The sequence below is a fragment of the Microtus oregoni genome, unplaced genomic scaffold (assembly GCF_018167655.1).
Source record: "Microtus oregoni isolate MIOR12 unplaced genomic scaffold, Mior012 000020F_ref0000438, whole genome shotgun sequence".
Lineage (NCBI taxonomy): Eukaryota > Metazoa > Chordata > Mammalia > Rodentia > Cricetidae > Microtus > Microtus oregoni.
Genome location: NW_024543079.1, coordinates 7654488 through 7676236, shown reverse-complemented (window position 1 = coordinate 7676236; position 21749 = coordinate 7654488). Strand labels below are relative to the sequence as shown.

The 21749-nt window shown below is 45.1% G+C and overlaps 1 protein-coding gene across 13 annotated transcripts in view; it reads right to left on the bottom strand.

The window, feature by feature from the left end:
• Ptprt (protein tyrosine phosphatase receptor type T) overlaps positions 1–21749 on the bottom strand; it is a 1081821-nt gene that overhangs the window by 717711 nt on the left and 342361 nt on the right. For all 13 annotated transcript variants that reach the window (XR_005976047.1, XM_041670836.1, XM_041670844.1 and 10 more), the window contains exon 3: positions 6459–6730. Coding sequence is in view for 12 of the 13 variants with exons in the window: in XM_041670836.1 (XP_041526770.1) it covers positions 6459–6730 (272 nt within the window). In the remaining variant the exon portion in view is untranslated. The remainder of the gene's footprint in view (positions 1–6458; positions 6731–21749) is intronic.

Here is a 21749-nt window from a genome sequence, read left to right as displayed (position 1 = left end):
ACAGGAGTGGAGATCTGAGAATACTCCAGAGGTGGATGTCTCCAAGGAGTAGGGAGGGAGGCAGTGCAGCTGGGTGGAATACTGCAGTAGGCCACATGCCCAGAAGGGCAGAGGACACTCAGAGAAGCAGGGACCCTGGATGAAAGACCATAGTGGAAGGCCTGGTCCCAGTATCTCAAGCTGCAAGGACTCTGCTGTCAACTACAATTGTCTAGAGCCTAAAGCCCTGCTGGAGAGCAGCTGATGCAGATATGGAGAGGAGGCGTATGCAGGCCAGTTCAAACCTGCCTCTGTGCAGAGTCCAAGCCTGGAAGCAACTCCAAGGAGAGACTTAGAGAGGATTACACTAAACTAAAATAAATCGTAATGCATATGTTCGGGGAAGGATGTGAACATATCAGGTCATGGATTAAGAGACCAAAGATTTCTCTCTGATCTTCTGCAATCCTTCTGCAGAAAACACAGCAAAAGTTTCCAAGGGGTGCAAACATGTCTTGAAGGATAGGAGGAAAATATTGGCTCCTCAGGGTCCCTCTTAGGAAGAGTGCTCTATAGGAAGATGGCTTAAAGTACAATCAAGGGGCATTCTTTCCCACTCCCTCAGAGGAACATTCCTGGCATAATAGAAAGAGTTAAGAGTGTGGTCCAGGAGATAGGTGGGAGTCAAGAGCTAGAGTGTGGTCCAGGAGATAGGTGGGAGTCAAGAGCTAGAGTGTGGGCCAGGAGATAGGGTGGGAGTCAAGAGCTAGAGTGTGGTCCAGGAGATAGGTGGGAGTCAAGAGCTAGAGTGTGGTCCAGGAGATAGGTGGGAGTCAAGAGCTAGAGTGTGGGCCAGGAGATAGGTGGGAGTCAAGAGCTAGAGTGTGGGCCAGGAGATAGGGTGGGAGTCAAGAGCTAGAGTGTGGTCCAGGAGATAGGTGGGAGTCAAGAGCTAGAGTGTGGGCCAGGAGATAGGGTGGGAGTCAAGAGCTAGAGTGTGGGCCAGGAGATAGGTGGGAGTCAAGAGCTAGAGTGTGGGCCAGGAGATAGGGTGGGAGTCAAGAGCTAGAGTGTGGGCCAGGAGATAGGGTGGGAGTCAAGAGCTAGAGTGTGGTCCAGGAGATAGGGTGGGAGTCAAGAGCTAGAGTGTGGGCCAGGAGATAGGGTGGGAGTCAAGAGCTAGAGTGTGGTCCAGGAGATAGGGTGGGAGTCAAGAGCTAGAGTGTGGGCCAGGAGATAGGGTGGGAGTCAAGAGCTAGAGTGTGGGCCAGGAGATAGGGTGGGAGTCAAGAGCTAGAGTGTGGTCCAGGAGATAGGGTGGGAGTCAAGAGCTAGAGTGTGGGCCAGGAGATAGGGTGGGAGTCAAGAGCTAGAGTGTGGTTCAGGAGATAGGGTGAGAGTCAAGAGCTAGAGTGTGGTCCAGGAGATAGGGTGGGAGTCAAGAGCTAGAGTGTGGGCCAGGAGATAGGGTGGGAGTCAAGAGCTAGAGTGTGGGCCAGGAGATAGGGTGGGAGTCAAGAGCTAGAGTGTGGGCCAGGAGATAGGGTGGGAGTCAAGAGCTAGAGTGTGGGCCAGGAGATAGGGTGGGAGTCAAGAGCTAGAGTGTGGTCCAGGAGATAGGGTGGGAGTCAAGAGCTAGAGTGTGGGCCAGGAGATAGGGTGGGAGTCAAAGGGTGAGAGGGAGGGTGCACAGGTGTGACAAAACCTCCTGAATTGTCACTGTCGATGCTAAACCTACAGTGCCAGGAGCCAGGTAGATCTTGAGAAAGGGACTGAGCTCTGAGGAGAATTCCACCAGTCAGGTGAGTCCTTCATTTCAAGGGTCTATTGACACTGCTCAGGGCTGAATAAATGGCCATTTTACTAAGGCAGGAAACAGAGAGAAGAGCAGGCAGCTGGCTGAAAAATTAGTAACAGTGTTATTTTTTCTCTAAATATTAGGGCAGAAAAGTTCAGAGCCACTAAAATATGAAAACGAATTGATATTACCTGGAAAGTTGCATAGACCAGAAGCACAAAAATTCAGTCATTAAACCAGCATTCCAGGGCAGGGAGACAGGGGTGGGGTGGAATGTGTGGCCAGCAAAGGGATTTTTCTCACCTGGGGCCCTGCTGAAGGCCCAGCCATCAAAAGTCCAATAACATGAAAGATGACATTTTTGTTTATTACAGAGCTAAAGTCAATTTTAGGGCTGTGAAATATGACTTTAATAAATGAATACACAAACCCATAAGGTCCAAAACCCAGCAATGGTGAAATCTGAATTTGACTCCATCCACAGGATCTATCTGCAGGACTGGAGCCTGAAGTCTTTGCTCACATCTTTGAGTCTCTTGAGGGTCCCCTTTCTTCTTAGTCTACCCCGACCGTGTGTATTTGAGCATTTGAATCTGGGCAGACACAGGAATTTAGGTGTCTGTGTGTGCTTAACTGTGCTAGTGGTCACATGAGTGCCCAGAAATGGCTGAGTGTACACAGGGGTAACGTGCTTTTTCCAGCACTGCTCTCAACACATGAGTGATTTGTCCTCACACCTCAGAGCCAAGGGAATGTGAGGGTGATGAAAGCTGTTTGGAAGTCTCTGGGCAAGGCTACCTACTTAAGAAAAAGCCCAGAGGCCACAGAAGACAAGCCCACCAAAGCAGTGTTGCTCTTCAGGGATGGCTTCCTCCCTTCCCTTCTTTTCCCTCTATTTCTGTTCCTTCCTCCTTCCAATCACTTCAAACCTGACATGCCTCTCCATATATGATCTACTTTACATTACAGAGAGACCACTTCTGGTACCCACCTGTTCCTCTTTCTATCTTACATGTGAGACAATTGGAACCCTATGTGATAGATGACGGGGCACAACCAGCATCACATAGTTAGAGAACAGCAGGTTTCCAGAATAGATATAATGCTTCCTCAAAACAGAAGATGCAGAGCATGGAGCTAGAGAACTCAGTCAGAATTATGGGAAATCTGATTTACTAATAATGTCTCCTATGCTAGAAGGCTAGAGCTGCTGCCAGTCAAAACAGGGAGCTTCTGTACAAATACACGGATACAGAAATAGGCCTACCACAGGGCCAGGGAGATGGGAGCTCATCAAATATCCTTTCTTCCCCAATTTCCATCAAAGAGCAGGGCGATGGACCCTTTTCTGGGTCAACTGTCCTGTTTAGTGTACTTCAAGCCGTGACCCTCTCCTGCTCCTACTCACAGTAGGCTCTAAAAAAGGTTGTCTGATTGAAGCCTAAGGCCTCAGTGGGAGTGTTTGTGAGTTTGTGGAGATAGCAGATGTTCACACTCAGTGGTACACTGGGAACACTACAGACCAGAAATTTCAGTTGTGGCTGGAGATTTGTCTATGCTTTTCTATGTGCTGCTGAACTTCATAGTGCATCTCAGCCTCATTCACATCAGAGTGTGGCAGACTAAGGCCCGGGAATCAAAACTCAGCCATCAGCCATTGTTACATGTAAAACTTTATTGGATCAGCTACATTTATTCATTTACATATTGTGAATGTCTGCTTTCATGGTGCAACAACAGAGTTAGGTAGTGATAACAGACACTTACGGCCCACCAAACTAAAACATATTCTATCTGGTGCACAAAAGGGATAAGCCAAAACCACTTGTGCCAACGAACATGCTCTAAATCTCTATAGACTGTGTAATTTAGCAATCCCAAATGGTCTCCATGATGCATAAGAATTCACCAAGATAAGGGGACTAAACCTTGGCTATCTCAGATAAATCAGGAAGCTGGGATACCACTCTTAGGATATTACCTCTATGCTATGATGTTTACATGCTAAAGTCAGGTAAAGGTCAAACTTCCATAGCAGACAGTAGATTAAATACTAATTTACAGATTTTTTTCTGGCTCCCTAGAATCCTACTTGACTGGCTCTATTTCCTAAATAAAGATACCACAGAGTTTTCCAAATCCTGGACCATTTCACCTTCACCAAGGAGCATCTCACAAAACAACTAGTACAAGTTCTTCCTAAAATAGCAAAAAGAATTCCCCTCATCCATGAAACTGTGCCAGTACAAAACTGGGGGGTGACATCCCAAGGGCGACTTAGATACCCAGCATGCACTGAAACAACCTATGTCACATGGGTATTTTATAATGTAAGTTAGTGATAAAAGCTAAGCTGCACTGGTCAGATAAAATACACAGCCTTAATTTATGCCATACCTTGTGAAAATGCGTAAAATGTACAGTCTGGGTATCTGTGCACTTGACTCTGGTGCACAAGGAAGAGAGCCTATGCTGGGTGTGACTTACAAAGCACACAGTGAATGCAAATGTTATAACCTTGTGAATTGCAAATACTGTGAACTCTGAAACATAGCTGACACCATGAAGCCAGAGCAGGGTTTGTGGACTTGGTACTACTTAAAAACCTCTTTGCAAGGGGAGAAAAGACAAAGAACTAAGGAGGCCAAAGGCACCTTTCTCAAGACATCTACAATAAAAAAAAAAAGTCCCAGTGTTAATGATACACATGTTAAAACCATTATATTCTCTTTTTAGCCACTTTTCTTGATAAGACATTACTGCTCTCACAGAGGGAGTAGGTGCTTTACCTGATACAAAATGAGTACAGTCCACACTCATTACCAGACAGCCAGGCTCTGCCTGACTCACCTCTGAATTTCTAAAAGGCTATTTTGTGCTGCGCCTGTAACATAGCACTCACTAAATGGTAGGCACCATCACCATCATCACCATTATCATCATCATTATCACCATCCCCTCAGCATCACCATCGTGACCATCATCATTCTCTCCCCTCCAGTCCTAGAGGAATTACAGGAAAGGCCTAACAGAGGACAATGCAGTCACTCTAAAAACAAATCACAAGCCACTGGAGATAAAATGGGAAATAGATGTGGCAAAAAATCTAGGCTAAGTATTGAAGGTAATTGAGTATTAAATGCTGATTTTTAGTTGCCAAAGCAAAGAAGAAATAGGGCTGAAACTGCCTCATTCACGTAAACAAGCCAGCTCAGGAGAGAACTCAGTTTCTGAACACCGACTGGCTGAAAGAACTGCAAACTGGGTGTGAAACTCAGGGCCATCTAGGAAGCCCTGGCCACTCATCTGCCACCCCTGGGTCTATCTTCTGCTTCAGACACCAGAAATCATCTCCAAAACGCAGATTGGTGGCCCTTCCTTACTTGAGAACTTTCATCATTGGGAATGGGGACAGAGAGGGTATACAAGGGAGTTCGGGAGATGAAGGAAATGTTCTAAAAATGGATGATTGTGGTGAATACAGAACACAGTAGCTTTTACTTAGAAAAGGCGCTAGATTGCACACGTAAACACACGTCAATTCCATGATATGGACATTTTAACTAATGATGTTTTTTTAAGGAAAATTTCTCAACAATTTCGACTAACACCTGTCTGGAGCTGTACCCCTGCAAACACTCTGGGGAGTCGTGTGGGTCTGTACCATTTGTCTTCATCCACAGTGAGATAAGTAGGGCAAGTAAGAATGGGGTTCCAAGCAGACGTAACAATCTGGCATCACAACGACATAGTTTAATGTGTCTTATAGAAGTATTGGTCGGCAATGAATTAGGAAAACGTGGTCCTTCCTTCCCAAATGGAGGTTTGTGAAGCACTGCTCTAATATGGGCTTGTTAGCCTGGCCTTCAAAACCCCATGACCTACATGTTCTGTAAGAGACATCCCTGTATGTCTCTTCTGCAAGACATCCTTAAAGGTCTTAGTTTATGCTGGGCATGATTAAGTACATTTGAATTCCAGCACTTGGGAATCTAAAGCAAGAGGATTGATATAAGTTCAAAGCCAGCCAGAGATATATTGTGAGATCCAAGTTATGCTGGACTATAGTGTGAGACCCTGTCCCAAAATGGGGGTGGGTGGGAGGACAACCACCAAAAACAAACAATAGTAAGGAAACCAAAAAGAAAGAAAGAAAGAAAATGTAGTTTCCAGATTCCTCAAAATCTCTCACTCTCTCATGCTCTGTGTCCTGCATCATTCTCTTTCCCAGGTATTTCAGATGTCTTCCCCTCTCTTTCCAATCTATCTGAATTCAACCTTCCAAATCGGGCCCAACTGTCTTCTCATCGTAGACACTACCCTATTGTCCCTTCAACCAAATAACCTGCACCTGACTAGTCGGCTTACCTCTCTGGACCTCAACCTTATCATGTGTGGAATCCAGTGGTTAGTTTACAAGAGGCTCCAGGGTCTGCATGTCTCCACATGAACCCTGCTATGCTGCCACTGCTTATCGACACATCGGTCCCCTCCTGATGACCTCCAGGGAGGCAGGGGCTATGCTGGGTCTTCTCTGCATCTCTGGAAAAGTGTCTTCAGCAGGAGCTGAATGAGTAAATAAATCAGGTCCTTTCTAGATCTACCCACTCTAGGAAAGGCAAGAGGTATAAAGATACGTAACCATTAGCTACTAGAAAGAGAGCAAGGTTAAGTGACATACCTGGTAGAAATGAGGCCAGAAGGTGCTGATGGCAAGCTCTGCCTTCACCCAGCCCTCGGTGACAACCCCAGACACGTTCCAGACAGGGTTCCCTTGGGGACCACCGTTCACCTTCACGTAGACATTCAAGGCTCCGGGGCTGGAGCGATCTCGGCTGGAGAAGTAGTAGTGGAAATCAATGCAGTGGGTGTCATTCTCCTTCAGGGTCGGCAGAAGAAGGTGCGCTTTCTGGCCGGAAGCCCTTCCGGAGCTGTTCACCATCATGAAGGAGCCTAGAGACCCACAGTGGGCAGCAGACAGAGACAAAGAGAGAAAATGCCCTCTGAAAACATGTCACATCCATACATGGTACCTAATAGGGAGGCTGGAAATAAAGTCCCACTTCAGGGACAGGTTAGGGTGACTCTGAGAAAGCCACATCCCTTCTCAAAGTTCTGAGAAAGATTTCCATAACTGGGGCTAAAATCCCTCCTCATGGTGGCACTGGAAGAATGAGGAGATCAGGAGATCGATGGTCCTATGCAGGGAGCATTTCTACCTGGTAGATTGCTTATCTCTAAGTGCAGAACCTTAAAGGAGGCAAGGGATTAAAAGCCTCAGAAGGGAGTCAACCACAGTCCCTACAGGTAACATGGGATGGGAAATAACCTCACCTAAGACAGGGTTTGTCTCAGCTGAGGCAGAAACTCTGTAATATGGGAGGGTCCTGTATATGGACAGACTCCATCTACACTCAGCATGGGAGACTCCATACTAAAGGAGACTATATACAAATAGAGCATATCTGTGGAAGAAATATAGCCCTCCTGAAAGTATGAGAACCAATTCTAAGATGCTCAAGGAGGAATGCGAAGTGAGTAGCACTTGTAGACTCATACTAACAGTAGGTATCTATTGGTAGAACATATAACTCCTAATAACTATAACTGCCTCTAAGAATATCAAGGCTGTGCCATAGACCTGAGCGAGCCTCTTTCCAGCTGCCATGACAAACTGAAATTGTCTCCTGTTCCATATCCCTCTCTGGATCCATGTCCTTTGGCACTGACTTTACAGTTCCCTCTGCGCAACCAGAGGCTATCTCTTGACACCGGGCTCCATTATGTGACTTGTTAATACAAGCCACACAGGTGTTAAAAGGTGCCATTCTAGACAGGCTTGTCTTCTGTCACTACTATTTTGGTGATAAGAAGCTGATGTCAAGATTAAGAATTAACATACACAGGAAGTCTACAAGTAAAGAGCCAAGCCCCACCACTTGAAAGCAAGGAGCACAGCCATGTGGTCAACATATCTAGCCCACATCAGTCAACCTGCAGTCGATGAATGGATCTGTGAGGATAAGAATCAATGCCCACTGCTGTTTGCCACCGCTTTCCTCCTGAGTGTTCCTACAACATTGCTGTGACGGTGGCTAATTGATAAAGCTTCCCGAGAACAAGATGCAGATCCATCACAATGAAGAGGCACATCTCAGCTCGTTATGCAACAGATTTTTATAACGAGTGAAATTTGTGCAAAATGGAATCAACCGCCCAGGGACAAAGTGAGTCACTGCAGGTGGCTCCTCAAAGGCTGCACCAACTGGAATATCAAAGAGCATTTCCCAACTGAGGAGGAAGGCTGAACTCTGCAACTTAAAAGTCTTATGATTCTCCGGAATAAAACGCACCATAAAACACAGTAGATAAACTCCACTAATGCTGGGATAAATGTTTTCTATTCTGAAATCCAGAATTGCTTTGAAACCTTATTGTGACCACTAAAATCTTCATTCTGAATGAAATCTTAAGACCCCTTATCCCCAGGCGAAATGAGCTGCTTCGGTAGCCATAACTCCCCTCGCTCACCCTGATACCAGAAAAACTAAGGAGCTGCAAGGTAATAAGGCTGCGCCATCCATATCTTGTTGGGGTTTTAGGCAGTACAGACCATTTGCACCTTGTCTCTTGGGTTCTGAACAAATATACAAGTGGACACAGAAGGGAGATTATATTTAAAGCCTCCATACAATGATCCACAAAGCTGGATTAAAGAAAATATCAGTCTTGAAGATAAATTAGGCTTCAACCGCTCCTCACATTGAAGCATAAAAAAAAAAAAATAACCAGATGCCCTGAAATCATCCCTAACTCAATCCAGATTCCTGGGGGGGCGGGGAGCTATTCTTCAGGGAGATGACTGAGGGCAATAGAATAAGCTCATATTAAAATAAACAAACAAAAAACTCAACAAGGAAGCCAAATAACAAGGACAGAGAAAACTGCGGTCAGATTTTCAATAACCTACCAATCAGAAAACTTCCCCAGCTCCTGGGTTACTATCCAGCAGAAGAGGAACAAGAGTGGCCAGTAATGTAAAGAACCCTCCTTCATGACCTGGCAAGAACGGAGGCAAATTAGAAAGATGTGTCCCTATTACAGCTGATATCTGGTTATCAAAGACCCCCAATGAGCTAGCCAGGAATAAACCACTAAAGGGGGGCCTGAGGCTCAGAGGTAAGACTGAGTCAACATCCATACCTGCCCTTGCTAGTCTGCATGCAGGTTCCTCACGGGTCTCCTTGACAGAGGGCTGATGGCCCACAAGTGCCACAAAGAGTGGTGGGATCTCTTTGCCAGTGAGCAACCATGCAACTCCCAGGAGGAGAGGCAGCCCGAGAGGTGAAATATGCTGAACTCTTTCCATTCCAGGTCGCATGATGGCGTCTGGATACACTCAGCTCCTGTCCCCCTGCCAATCTACACCACTGCACATGTACCAGCTAGCTGAGCAGGCGGCCGGGGTGCTGGGGATGCAGCCCCGCCGCCCTTATTACTTCATATGGCGCCCACGTGGACAACTGCTTCCACATAAAGCCTGAGACAGCTTGGGAAGTAATTCTAGAACAAAATGAAAGCATTGTGCCTGGTTTCTTGGTAGCCGCAATTTCTCGGTTCTACTCTGCTTGCTAGAGGCAAGCAAGCGCCTCATCTAAGAGAGGCTTCCTGACCCAGCTTTAGCTGCAAAGCCTGCAGCTCATTAAGAGGTCCTGCCACGAAACACTTAAATGGTGTTGATGAAAAGCTGAACGCATGCTTTTCGGTTTTCAGCAGCAGCAGGAAAAAACCTGTGTTGTTTAAAAATGCCAGCTTTCTGGGCCATCCTGCCAGGGCAAACTCTGACTGTTTGAGGCAGGAGGGCCAGCTACCGAGAGAGGACTTGAGTGTTGTCTGTTGTAGCTCACTTGCTGGCAGGGACCTTGAAATGCCATAGAGTTGTCGCAGTAAACGTGGCTACAGCCAGTACCTCAGCCATGAGGCTGGAAAGCTAAGGAATGGACTGGATCTAGCTGGCAAAGCCACGCCTTTAATCCTACCCATATTGCTCAGTAATTTAAAGGCTAGTGTGGTCAGAAAAAGAGAGATATACAGTAAAGAGAGATTCAAAGACAAAGAAAATTTCTAAATGGTTTGAAGTGTGTTAAAAATATATGCAGACTAAAATTTAAAGTTCTTAAAGTTAAAAAAAAAAAAGGAAGAGAGTTGTTGTGTGTGGTAGCACACGCCTTTAATCCCAGTGCCTAGAAGGCAGAGACAAACAGATCTCTGTGAGTTCAAGGTGTAGTAGCAAACACCTTTAATCCCACTGCCTGAGAGGCAGAGACAGGCGGATCTCTGAGAGTTCAAAGACAGCCTGGTCTACAGAGATATTCCAGGTCAAAGATATACGCTCAAGATGCAAAAAGTTAACCTAGGAATGTCACAGCTTAGATTCTAAAGCGCCTAGTGATTTAAAGGCGCAAATCAAAAGTGCCCCTGGATAGTAAAAAATTGCAGATTCACAATAGGACAGATTCAGACCACTAAATGAGTCACACTGTGGATGAATGTACGTAGGCTTGGGAGAGAGAAGAAAAAGAATATAGAGAATAAAGTTAATGGTTTAAAAAAGTAAAAGTAAAGTCTTTAAAGAGACAGAGTACAGATAGTTAAGAGATTAAAAGAAATAAAGAAAAATAAGCCACATAAAATGGAAAATTCACAGAGAGTCTGGATTATGTACATTGTGTTTTCTTTAAAATTTTTGACTGTGAAGGAGCTAAGTACAGAGAGACATTTCATTATATGGGCTGCCAAGTGGAACCAGAACGGATATCATGAGGGTATGATTTCAAAATTTGGATCTAAGGATATGATACTTTGGAAAAGAGATTCTTCTTTTGTTTTCACAGAGGATCAGACCTTGTGGATTGCATTTATTCCGATTTGGTATGATGGACCACGCCCTCCTGAAGGGTTGGTGTGAACGCCTTCAAAAAATTGCTTCGCTCAACTGCCAACTGAGATGAAACTAGCACACAGGTTGTACCATGAAAGACCTAATTAACGACGCCCCCATTCAGCAGGAAGCAGTTTGGAGAGAAAAAACTGCGCCCATGTTCCCAAATATGGTTTATAAATGTCCTTTTCCATTTAAAGGGGGATATGATATAGGTATGAATAATTTGCATTAGTATAGATTTTGCTTTATTGATAGAGATTTAAGGTAAATTTTGTTATATGTATATGTATTTCTGATATTGATTAAGGTGTTGTGATTGTGTAGTTCATTTAAAAATGTAATATATATAGGTTGTTAATGGATAATCATCGATAATAGTAAAGCTTGTAGTCATGTTAGTTAGATTTTCTAGATATATAGAGATATATTTTAGATAGACATTCTTCATGTCTTTCAAAGATTACAGAATAGGACGTTTACTGTTTTAATAACTTAGGAATTTTCATGACAATGAGACACTCTGCTCCTGGCAGCACCAATCTACTTCAAGAGGAAGATGGGCATCGAAGAGGCACCTTATGGAGTTTGATAGCCATTTGGGCAAGAAACTGCTCTTGCCTGGACTATTGCATAAACTGGACACAGAGAACCCGCAGAGAGAGGACTACTGAACTTGCCTAAGGTGAGATGATCTTTCGGGGTTCCTGATTCATGAAAGAGTCTGCGAGACATTCTGCAGGACACAACAGATAGTGACTGAATTGACTTTGAATTTTCCTGCTTTATGGAAATGTCTGCTGGATACCATGGGCCTAAAGGCTGAAGATGGATGCCCCAACGGTACAGAGGAACTTTGGGTGACTGTCCAGGCAGCGAGATGTCTCTGTCATTTCTAGAGTTTTAAAAGTTGCTTTTTTTCTTGTTTGCTTAGGTAGTATTGTATCTTTCTGGAGTCTTTGATGGAGTTAAGAATAGTTAGTTATAGTTATAGTTTTCCTTAGTTATGATAAAGATTATTGTAACTTTTACTTGATAACTGTTTTGTTATATGTAATTTTGCTATGTTAAAGTTAAAGCTTTTTTTTTGTTTAAACCGAAAAAGGGGAAATGATGGAGGAAGGTCATTGGCTAATAAAGGCACTGCCCTGGCCCATTTTATTGGTTAGAGGATAGGTGGGAGGAGTAAACAGAACAAAATGCTGGGAGGAAGAGGAAGTGAGGTCAGAGACTCCACAGCTCTCTCGGGAGCAGACGCCTCAGAGAGAGACGCCATGCCCCGCTCCCGGGATGAAGCTCCGACCCAGGATGGACTAGGCTAGAATCTCCCCGGTAAGCGCACCTTGGGGTGCCATACACAGATGATTAGAAATGGGCTAAATTAATATGTGAGAATTAGCCTAGAAGAGAATGGGCCAGGCAGTGTTTGGAGGAATACAGTGTCCGTGTAATTATTTCGGGGCATAAGCTAGCTGAGCAGGCGGCCGGGGTGCTGGGGATGCAGCCCCGCCGCCCTTATTACTTCATGTACCTGCCTTTTCTTACACTCCACAGCAGAGAAAACTAGGGAAAGTTCCTTCCAGAAGCTCATGTCCACATTTCTCTTCTTCCTAGCTTCAGTAGCTGAGCAAGCCTGCAGAGAACGTGGCATTTATCCTACTTAGTACAGCCTAACACAACTCTGGACACAGAAATACTGTTCAATGGGGCTACAGAACTCTGTTCCAAAGAAGTCCGGGTATGGTGTGCACCTGGTCCATGCTTAATCCTTAACAACTGGCTCCCTCCCATGCTCACATCCATCCTTCATTATCTTCTCTTCCTAACAGATGGTCCTTCATTCACAGCCTCAGCATTCCAAGAGTTTGGAAGCAATGAGAATCTCAGACCCCTGCATGCCTCTGCAGCCTGCACCTACATTTCTATCAAGAGCCCCAGTGATGGTGCACACATACATGAAAGTATGGGGATGACTGGTCCCTTCTCTAATCCTAACCACACTGAATTCTCAGGATTTCGAGAATCCAGGAGATGGTAGAGCCCCAGTGAAAGAGCCAGAGTAGCCACAACTACACTGTAGGTCAACCACCTGTCAGGAGCCTCATTTTGGACACAAAGGGGTTCTTTAGAAGGAATACACTATAATTGGGTTACGAAGCCAAAGAAATTTTGAGGTTTATCTTTCCACAGCAGCGTCATGATTTGGGCTCCTCAGGAAAACCACCCATTATCTCTCTCCAGCCCCTTTATTAAAGGAACTGAAAGCATAAAGAGAAGTTACAAGATGCTGCAAGTCAGGATGCCCATAAGAGAAGCAACCCTGGGTGGTTTGAATTAGAAGGAAAGGTGCAAAGGCACAGAGGCAGAAGCCACAACAGCCAGAGAAGCAGGAGTAGTGTCTTCCGGGACATGGGATAATGTCCTGGTGGCCCTCTCCATGACAGGTCTTGCCACACCCTCCGGAAAAGCAAGAAGCCATATCTCTGAGTCCTTTGAGACCAGGCCTGCCATTTCTAAGATTATTCAAGTGTTCTGCAGCGGCGCAGTGGGGCCCTCTTTGATCAACAGGTTGGCATAATTAATATCATCCCAAGGCTGTCGGTTTCCTAGAGATCAAAAATGAGGCAGTCATTATGCCAAGATCAGTCAAAAAAAAAAAAAACAAGAAAGAGGAAGACTGTAAATACAGTCTTTTCCTTTGCTCTAAAAAACGGAAAGTACCAGTGTGATAAGGAACATAAAACAGCATTAGTTTCCTCATAGTTATTATACACAACACTGAAAATCGTGGAATTAAACCAGGAAGTACTCTCTGGCCGGCCATAAATTTTGTGTTTTCCCTCTCCGTGCATAATAATGCCTTGATAAGCGCCCTGTTACTGATGTGTCTGCCACACAGATACCCTTTTTGGAGGCACCGCGCTTCTCAGAAGCAGATGGCGGCTATTGTGTTTACACATGAGCACCTCAGGATTGCATTTCCTCACATCGGCCGTAAAAAGAAAGTCCTAATTGAGTTTTTAATGGCTTTGCACGTTGTTCATTAAGATTACATGAGTGTGCTTGGGCGACTGGCAACCGAGGGCCTGCAGCTCTGAGAACAAGAACACGAGGGGTCCCTGAAGACAGGTGGGCTGCCAGCTTCAAGCGCCAGGACCTGTGAAGGGAAAAAGGATAGAGGCAGATGCCCAAGAGCTGCTGAAAGCCAAGCAGCTGGAGCAGCGCGGAAAGGGTGCTGGATCTTCACCAGACAACTAGCTTTCCTTCCGGGTCTTTTGTTTGTTAGAAATGCGTCTCTGAGAAAGTCCTCAGCCCTCAGCGGCCTCATCTGTACAATGGGACATGCAAAGTGTCATGGAAGTTTGACATTCATTTCAGTGAATACTGAAGCATGAACACTCCTTGACTTGGTGAAGGTGGCTTTGACAGCAGATAGCAAGTCGCCGGTGACACTAACCCACAGAGTTACACTGAGAATGCCCTACACACCAGGAATTGGTTTAAAAACCATTAGCAGAGCCATCTGGGGAAACATACCTGGAGCTGTATGCTGGAAGGAAGTCAGCAACTCAGAGTCACAGGCTTTGCTGTGTCATGTGACCTTGGACAAGCCACTTGCTTCACACTATGTGACTTTATAAAATCATGAGGTTGGACAGAAATCTCATCAACACCTCTTTTCCCTGGACCATGTCAAGCAGGTCTCTTGAACTCTCTCAGCTTCTGTCTCCTCCTCTTTCAACACAGCCATAAAAGCCATTTTGCACTGTATTCACAAGGATTGCCTGAAATGCTAAAACCACGCTTCGGCAGGGCTGTGGCTTCTGAGGGCCTCAATCTTAGCTTCTTTCCTAGCTTTCCCACTGTCCCAGATCCATAGAGCAGGGAGGGCTTACCACACTGGAGAGAAATTAGCAGGGAATCAGAGGCTATGGACAAGGCTTGCTGTGCAATCATGAAGACTGGAGTCTGGATCCCCAGCTCCTGTGTGCCTGCCTGTAATCCCAGTGCTGGGAAGGTAGAGACATTAAAGCTTGCAGGCCAGTCAGTCTCGAGGCTCAGTGAGAGACTCTGCCTCAAAAAATAAAGTGCAGGATAATAGAAGAAGGTATGTAATGTTGACCTCTGGCTTTCCCATGTGCACACACACATGATGCACACAAACATATAAACCTTTAAAAAGAAGAAAAAGAAAACAGTAACTAGCCTATTGAGAAACAGAATAAAATACATTGCCCCACCCCTACCCTCTACAGCTGATCAGGCATCAAGGTCTTGGGGAACCTGCTCCTTAACTTCTCAGATCACCCACCTTTCTCCCCAACCACAGCCTAACAGGCCAGCCAGCAAGCAGCATTCCTTCAGGATTTCTGCTTCAAATTCCTAGAACTCAGGACCGCGAGGGGTGCACCCACACACTGAGACAATGGGGATGTTCTATCGGGAACCCACCAAGGCCAGCTGGCCTGGGTCTGAAAAAGCCTGGGATAAAACCGGACTTGCTGAACATAGTAGACAATGAGGACTACTGAGAACTCAAGAACAATGGCAATGGGTTTTTGATCCTACTGCACGTACTGGCTTTGGGGGAGCCTAGGCAGTTTGGATGCTCACCTTACTAGACCTGGATGGAGGTGGGTGGTCCTTGGACTTCCCTCAGGTCAGGGAACCCTGATTGCTATTCGAGCTGGTGAGGGAGGGGGATTTGGTCGGGGGAGGGGGAGGGAAATGGGAGGCAGTGGTGGGGAGGAGGCAGAAATCTTTAATAAATAAATAAATTAAAAATAAAACAAATTCCTATTTGACTTCCTGTTCTGGCTTCCCTTGATGATGTGCTGTGACAGGAAGTATAGGCTAAATAAATATCTTCCTCTCCAAATTCACTTCAGGCAATAGTACTTTAATCATAGTGCCAGAAAAGAAATTAGAACAACACCCAAATATCCCTCATGCCCACGCTACCAAGGCCATCAGACTCTGCAAATCTCACTCACCCTGTGTGGCGGTCACACATGCCCAGAGCGCAGTTACTCCTGTGCCATGGTCCCTACACACAGCAACACACGAGTCTACTGTAGCTGTTTTGGATGAGGCTGATTTAAAAGTTCAAAGTGATGAGATTAAGCTGCCTGGTCACAAAACAATGGGGGGGGGTGATGAGGAACAAAACAGTAAAAAGCACAATATTCTGTCAAGCTTGAAGACACATGGACAAGAGAACCACTTAACGTAACTAGCATTGCCATGAAAACTTCTCGCCATTAAGTTGATCAAAAACAAAACAGTAAACCAATAGCCACAGTCCCAAACATATCGTACACTATTACCCATGTTATCTGGGAAAGCAATCTAATTACCACGTGTCAAAAAAGGGTGGGGGGGGGGAGAAAGTGGCTTCTTTTTTAATATACCAGAAAATGGGGGATGGTGTTAATTACAGCTTAATGAATGCATAATATGCATTTAAAATAAGGAAAATAGATCCTGGAATTTCAAAGGAACTGCACATTGTGAATATTTTGTCAGTCAGTTTGTGCGAACAAGTCATAAGTATTTCTGTAATCATCCATTCAGACCAGCGAGCTGGGATTCATACATTTCATATGCAAATTCGTTAAGGCAATTTCCTAAGAAACTGTTATCTGATAATCCATGTAGGTGTGGATAATGTTTAAAAATGGAGTGCATCTAGGTGATTGGATTTCGTGTGTGACAGGAGGGGTTCCCCACTCCCCATGCTCTGTGCCCTGACTCAAGCATACTCGGGCTCAGAATTCATAGGCACTTGGGCTTTTTGCCAAATTCCAAAAGGCTAGGATACCCTTACCACTCTCCTTCTGAGACAGGGTTAAGGAAGAAGGGAACAAACTAAAGAAAAGAGGGCAAAGGAAAAGTAGATGAGGAGAGGAAGAGGGCTGGGAGGGATGACAAGGAGCTATGAAGAGGTCTGAGTCAGGAAGAATAAGGCACGCGAAGGGTAGAACACAGATCCAGGGTTGGGAGAATAAGAGAAAGAGCTGTCACTGGTCAGAGCAAAGCATGAAGCACATATATAAAGCCTCTTAAGAAACTTACAACTTCCTCCTTCCAATACACACACACACACACACACTCACACACACACCTTCACAAAAACTAAAGCAGGAGTCACTGATGAGCCAGGAAATATGGCTAACTAGGCTGTTCTTCTGGGTTCCCTGTGAGGAAGAAAAGGGCAATCTCCATTAACCTATTCTCTCTCTCTCTCTCTCTCTCTCTCTCTCTCTCTCTCTCTGTGTGTGTGTGTGTGTGTGTGAGTGTGTGTGTGTTTCTTCAATAATTCCTTTCTCTCTTCAGCAACTATACCAAACACATACTACCCAATCTTTTTGCATCCATGCAGTTCATCTAAAATCAGCCATATGAAGTACTTACTATAATCATCATTCTTAAACAACAACAACAAAAAAAATGAAAACAGACACTGAGCAGTGAAACTTTCTCAAGGCCACACAGTTAACACCAAAGCTGAGATTCAAACCTAAGCAGCAGTCACTGTTATTATAGCTCCTAGTTCAGGCCACTCATGGGCATGTTAGATTCGGTGGCAAGGAGTGGACACAAACTCACTCCCTGCAGTAATCTGACCTTAGTCTGGGGAGCTGGCACAGGTAAGACAAGGAGGCAAAGAGTAGGAAGAATAAGTGACAATGTAGTCACCTGGCAAGCTGTTACTGCACAAAGAGAAAAGCAAGCACGGTGGCTGAGACGGTGTCAGACCCCAAACTGTTTTTGACATTCCCTGGGCTAAGTCCTTTGTGTCTACCACTCAAAACTGAAGTGACATGGAACTAAAATAGATATAGATTTAAATCTCCCAACACTTCACACATCCTTTGGCATGATAATATTTTGATTAGTTACATTTATGCTCCAATTACACTCACAGAATGTTCGACTGTGCCATGCACTGTCGAAAACACTGAATTATTATATTTGCAGTGGGAGAGGAACAAATAGAAAGGAAGAAGGAGAAAGAGGGGGAGGAGAGAGAGAGAGGGGGAAAGAGAGTAGGAGAGAGAACAAAACAAAGAGATGAGTAAGCCTGCTAAAATAATGCTGCCTTACTTTCCCGTCACTAAACTGGGCCATTGCTATTAGTTCCCAAGTTTTAAAATGCCAGGCCTGGGAGAGACAGGCAGTGTCGCCACCTTCTTCCCCACTCAGTGGATGCTTTTATGTTCCCTACAATAACTGGTCTGAAAGCAACCTGGCCAGGTTTCCCGTGATTGGCAAGGTCAGCAGACGGGGACATTTGCTATGTTCCCTGTTTGTTTTCCCCCTGGGAAGGCATCCATCTATTTCCCAGAGGTCCATAGCCTGTATCTGATAAATAAACAAAGGCTAAGAGCTTCTCTGAGCGTTCAGAAATCCTGTCCTAGTGATAGGAGGAACTCTTTGTGTGTTCAGGTGTATGGGGGCGGGGTGTGCGCGCCGTTTGTGTGTGTGTGTGTGTGTGTGTGTGTGTGTGTGTGTGTGTATGTGCATGTTTCTTGAGCATAGTTTTTCAGATGTCATCTACGTTTTGTGAGACAGGGTCTCCTTCACTGGCCTGGAGCTCACCACATGGGGCAGACTGGCTGGCAGCAGCCTCAGGGATCCAGTTATCTCCAGTTCAGGGAGTCAAGCTCAGTCAGCAACTAACCTAGATCCCAAGCCCAAGGCAGGTCTTCTTATCACAATTGCTGGCTCAATATCCAGCAGTCCCTGCCATGAAGGCTGAAGGTGAGTGCGTGCCTCTGTCAACGGGCCTTCCAGCCAATGGACTTCTGCTAAGGTTTATATATTCCCCAATTTCACAGCACGTGTCCCTCAGTCCTCAAACATCAAAGCTTACTCTCCCATCTTGTGTCCATAACTTGAAGAGGACTTCTAGTACTTACGTGCCTCAGTTTCCCCTACCTGGCAATCCAACCCTTATGCCAGTTTCCTCACGAAACCCACCAGAATGAGTATTCTAGTAAAATTCAGAAACTTTAAATGTTCCTCCTCCAGTTGCTTTGTGTCTGACACTCCAGAAGGACAGGAAACAGCACTTACTTAATATCTTACCTTCTAGAAACCAAAGCAAAATTAAAAGCAATCTCAAGACCATGGGAGGTCTTACGATAAGTAAGGTACGTGTATGGTGGAATGAATATCTAACCTAGACTCGACTGGAGGGAGAGGACATAAGGAAGAAAGAAAGCAGCAATCAGCTTGAGCCAAAAAAAAAATATATATATATATGTGAAGGACTGAGGGGATAAAGGAGATGTCAGGCAGGTGAGAGGGAAACAGAATGTTCCATGCAGATAAAATTTTCTGTTTCAAAGCCAGAAAGTAAAAGAGTCTCAGTCTTGCGGAGTGCACCAGTAATCTTTTCCCTTCATCCTCTTGGCTTATAGGGAAGAAACTCGACAGTCACAGAGGTGCAGTAAGTTGCCCAGAGCCACGTAGCCACAGTGCCAACATTTGATCTTTGTTGTGTGTCTGATTCTAAGACGAGCTGTGTAGTTGAAAACAGTAAGTCCGGGATTGTAGAATATAACCAGAGCACCTGGAAATCCTTTTAAAGTTTGCTGGGTTCCACCTGCAATCAGTTTAGGGTAGAGGGCAGGAATTTGCATTCCTGATAAGCCTCTAAGTGAGGCTAATGCAGTTGAACTTTGGCCCCACTTAGTAAAACACTGAAGAAACTGGGCTGTAATTGCCCAGGCTTGGTAAGCCAGGAGCCTATGAACTTAGGAAAATCAACATGCTGTCCTGGCCCCTGTCTCCTCCTGGGGCCACAGGAAACTCACCTGCTTGAAGACACTCCCTTTTCCCTGAGCCATGCCCTGCATACTTCTTACAGGGCATGAGGCCTCTGGCCACTGGTTATCCACTGTAAAAGCTTTCTCTGCGGCCAGGCTCTAGAAAGTCCTCTCCTCTGGCCTGAGCAATCTCTCGTCCATCAGTGCTAATTGCCAAGAATATCATTAGACATTCATCGACTCCCCCAAATGTACTAGGGTCTGCATGGAAAATAGCACAATAATTATTCCTCCTCTTTCACCATCCTCTAAGGAGCTACAAAAGTTTGACAGCTGTTATCCAATTAATCCAGACAGCTTATTTTTTTTTAATCTAAAAGGTATTTCTTTTTTCACATAAGATGGGGAAAGCTATTTCCTTTTCTGAAAGAATGAGAGCAAAGCAACTTGGCCAACATCACTAGGGCCATTTATTGCCTCTTCTACAGAGTCATTGAAATAATGAAAGATAGGAACAGGGACTCAATTTAGAGTATCAGATCCAATCCCAACCCTGCCATCTCCAAGCTGTGCCTCCATTGGCAACTTCCTTAAACTCCCTGGGCTTCAGTTTCTTTATCTGTAAAATGGAGGGGATGAAGGTAATAGTAGCACCCACCTCACTTCCTCATTGGAAAAACTGAATGTATGATAAACATTTGATATCTTAACTATGATTTCATGGCCACTGGGAGCATCTATGAACCCTCCTATGGAGTGCCAACCATAAGATAGCTGATCCTATGCAGAGTAAGCAGGCCCCACCATTCTCACTGTTCATACAGACAAAGGTCCTAGGAGACACCATGAAGCCATGGACATCCATCTCAACAGACCCCTAAAGAGCATGTCTCTTTGCCAGTGGGTCCCCAACTTTGGTTCCTGGGCAGCTACATCAGTATCACCAAAAGCTGGTTATAAATGCAAACCTTCAGGCCCATAAAGATATCTGACAGTCCTCATGATTTTTGTAAAGATGATATAACATCAGATTTAGAGGGGGTGTGGGATATTGATTTAATTATGAAGTGATACATCAAAAAAAAAAAAACAGAAACGTTGTTAGGTGAGGTAAGAAAAGGAAGCACCTACTGTTGATAGACAACCACACACAAACTCTCAAGGTGCCTCCTTATAGTCTTGTTTCCTGGCACAGGTAGGTGTTTTCTACAGACTCCTGGCATTTAATTGGGCTTGTGATTGCAGTTAGTAAACTTGTCCTGAAGAGGAAGCTTAATGAGGGGTAACAGTTTATGGAGGTCTGGTTTGCACTGAAGCTATGCCCATGTGCCCCTGAGGAGGAACAGGCATCCTCTCCTTCCTATAGGGCTGCCTGTTCATTGGTGACACCGCAGGTTATTTTTTGTGTGTGACAAATGTATAGTGTGCTCCTCGAATGATACACCAGACACTGTTGTAGGCCCTGGGAAGACAGCTGTGAGCAAAAACAGCCAAGACACTTAATCAGAGTCACTTTGCCACGATGACAATTCTCCTCGGGAGCTTTGGAGCAGGTTGAACAGGGCTTCTGTAGACGACCCCCAGGGAGACTTAGCAGCCTTTTTATCCTATGATTTGCCCATTTTCAGTTCTTGATTTTTAGCTCATCTTTCAATGCTCTGAAGTACCCCTCAGTGATTATTTCCCCAGGCAGGATCCGTGAATGGTGCATTATCCAAGTCCGTGCATTTGTGATTCTGCATCGCTTTTTTATAAAATAAATCATATGGTTATGAATAAATTTCTTAATTTTATTCCATTCTTTTTAAGATGGGAGAGAGGAGAGGGAGAAAGAGAGAGAGAGAGAGGCAGAGACAGAGAACGTGTGCATACCTAGATGCAGAGACCATAGGATGACCTCAGATTTTGTTCTTCTACAGGTGCCATCCATCATGTTTCTGACAGGATGCTCACTGGTCATGGATTTGCCAATTAGGCGAGGCTAGGTGGACACTGAGCTCTAGGGAGCTATCTCTGTCTCCCAGCACTGGGATCATAGGTGTGTGTCTCCACACCCAGCTTTTGCCTATGGGTTTGGGGAACTGAGCGCAAGTTTCCATGCCCATGTGGGAAGCACTTTAGAGACTCAGCCATTTCCGCAGTTCCCTCAGCTTTTCCTTAACAACAGAGATCAGTGAGTCCTGTGCTTTGTAAAGGACAAAGAGAGCAAGCTCGCACTGCGTCTGTCAGATTTTCTCTGTAAATGCTTTCCCGGAAA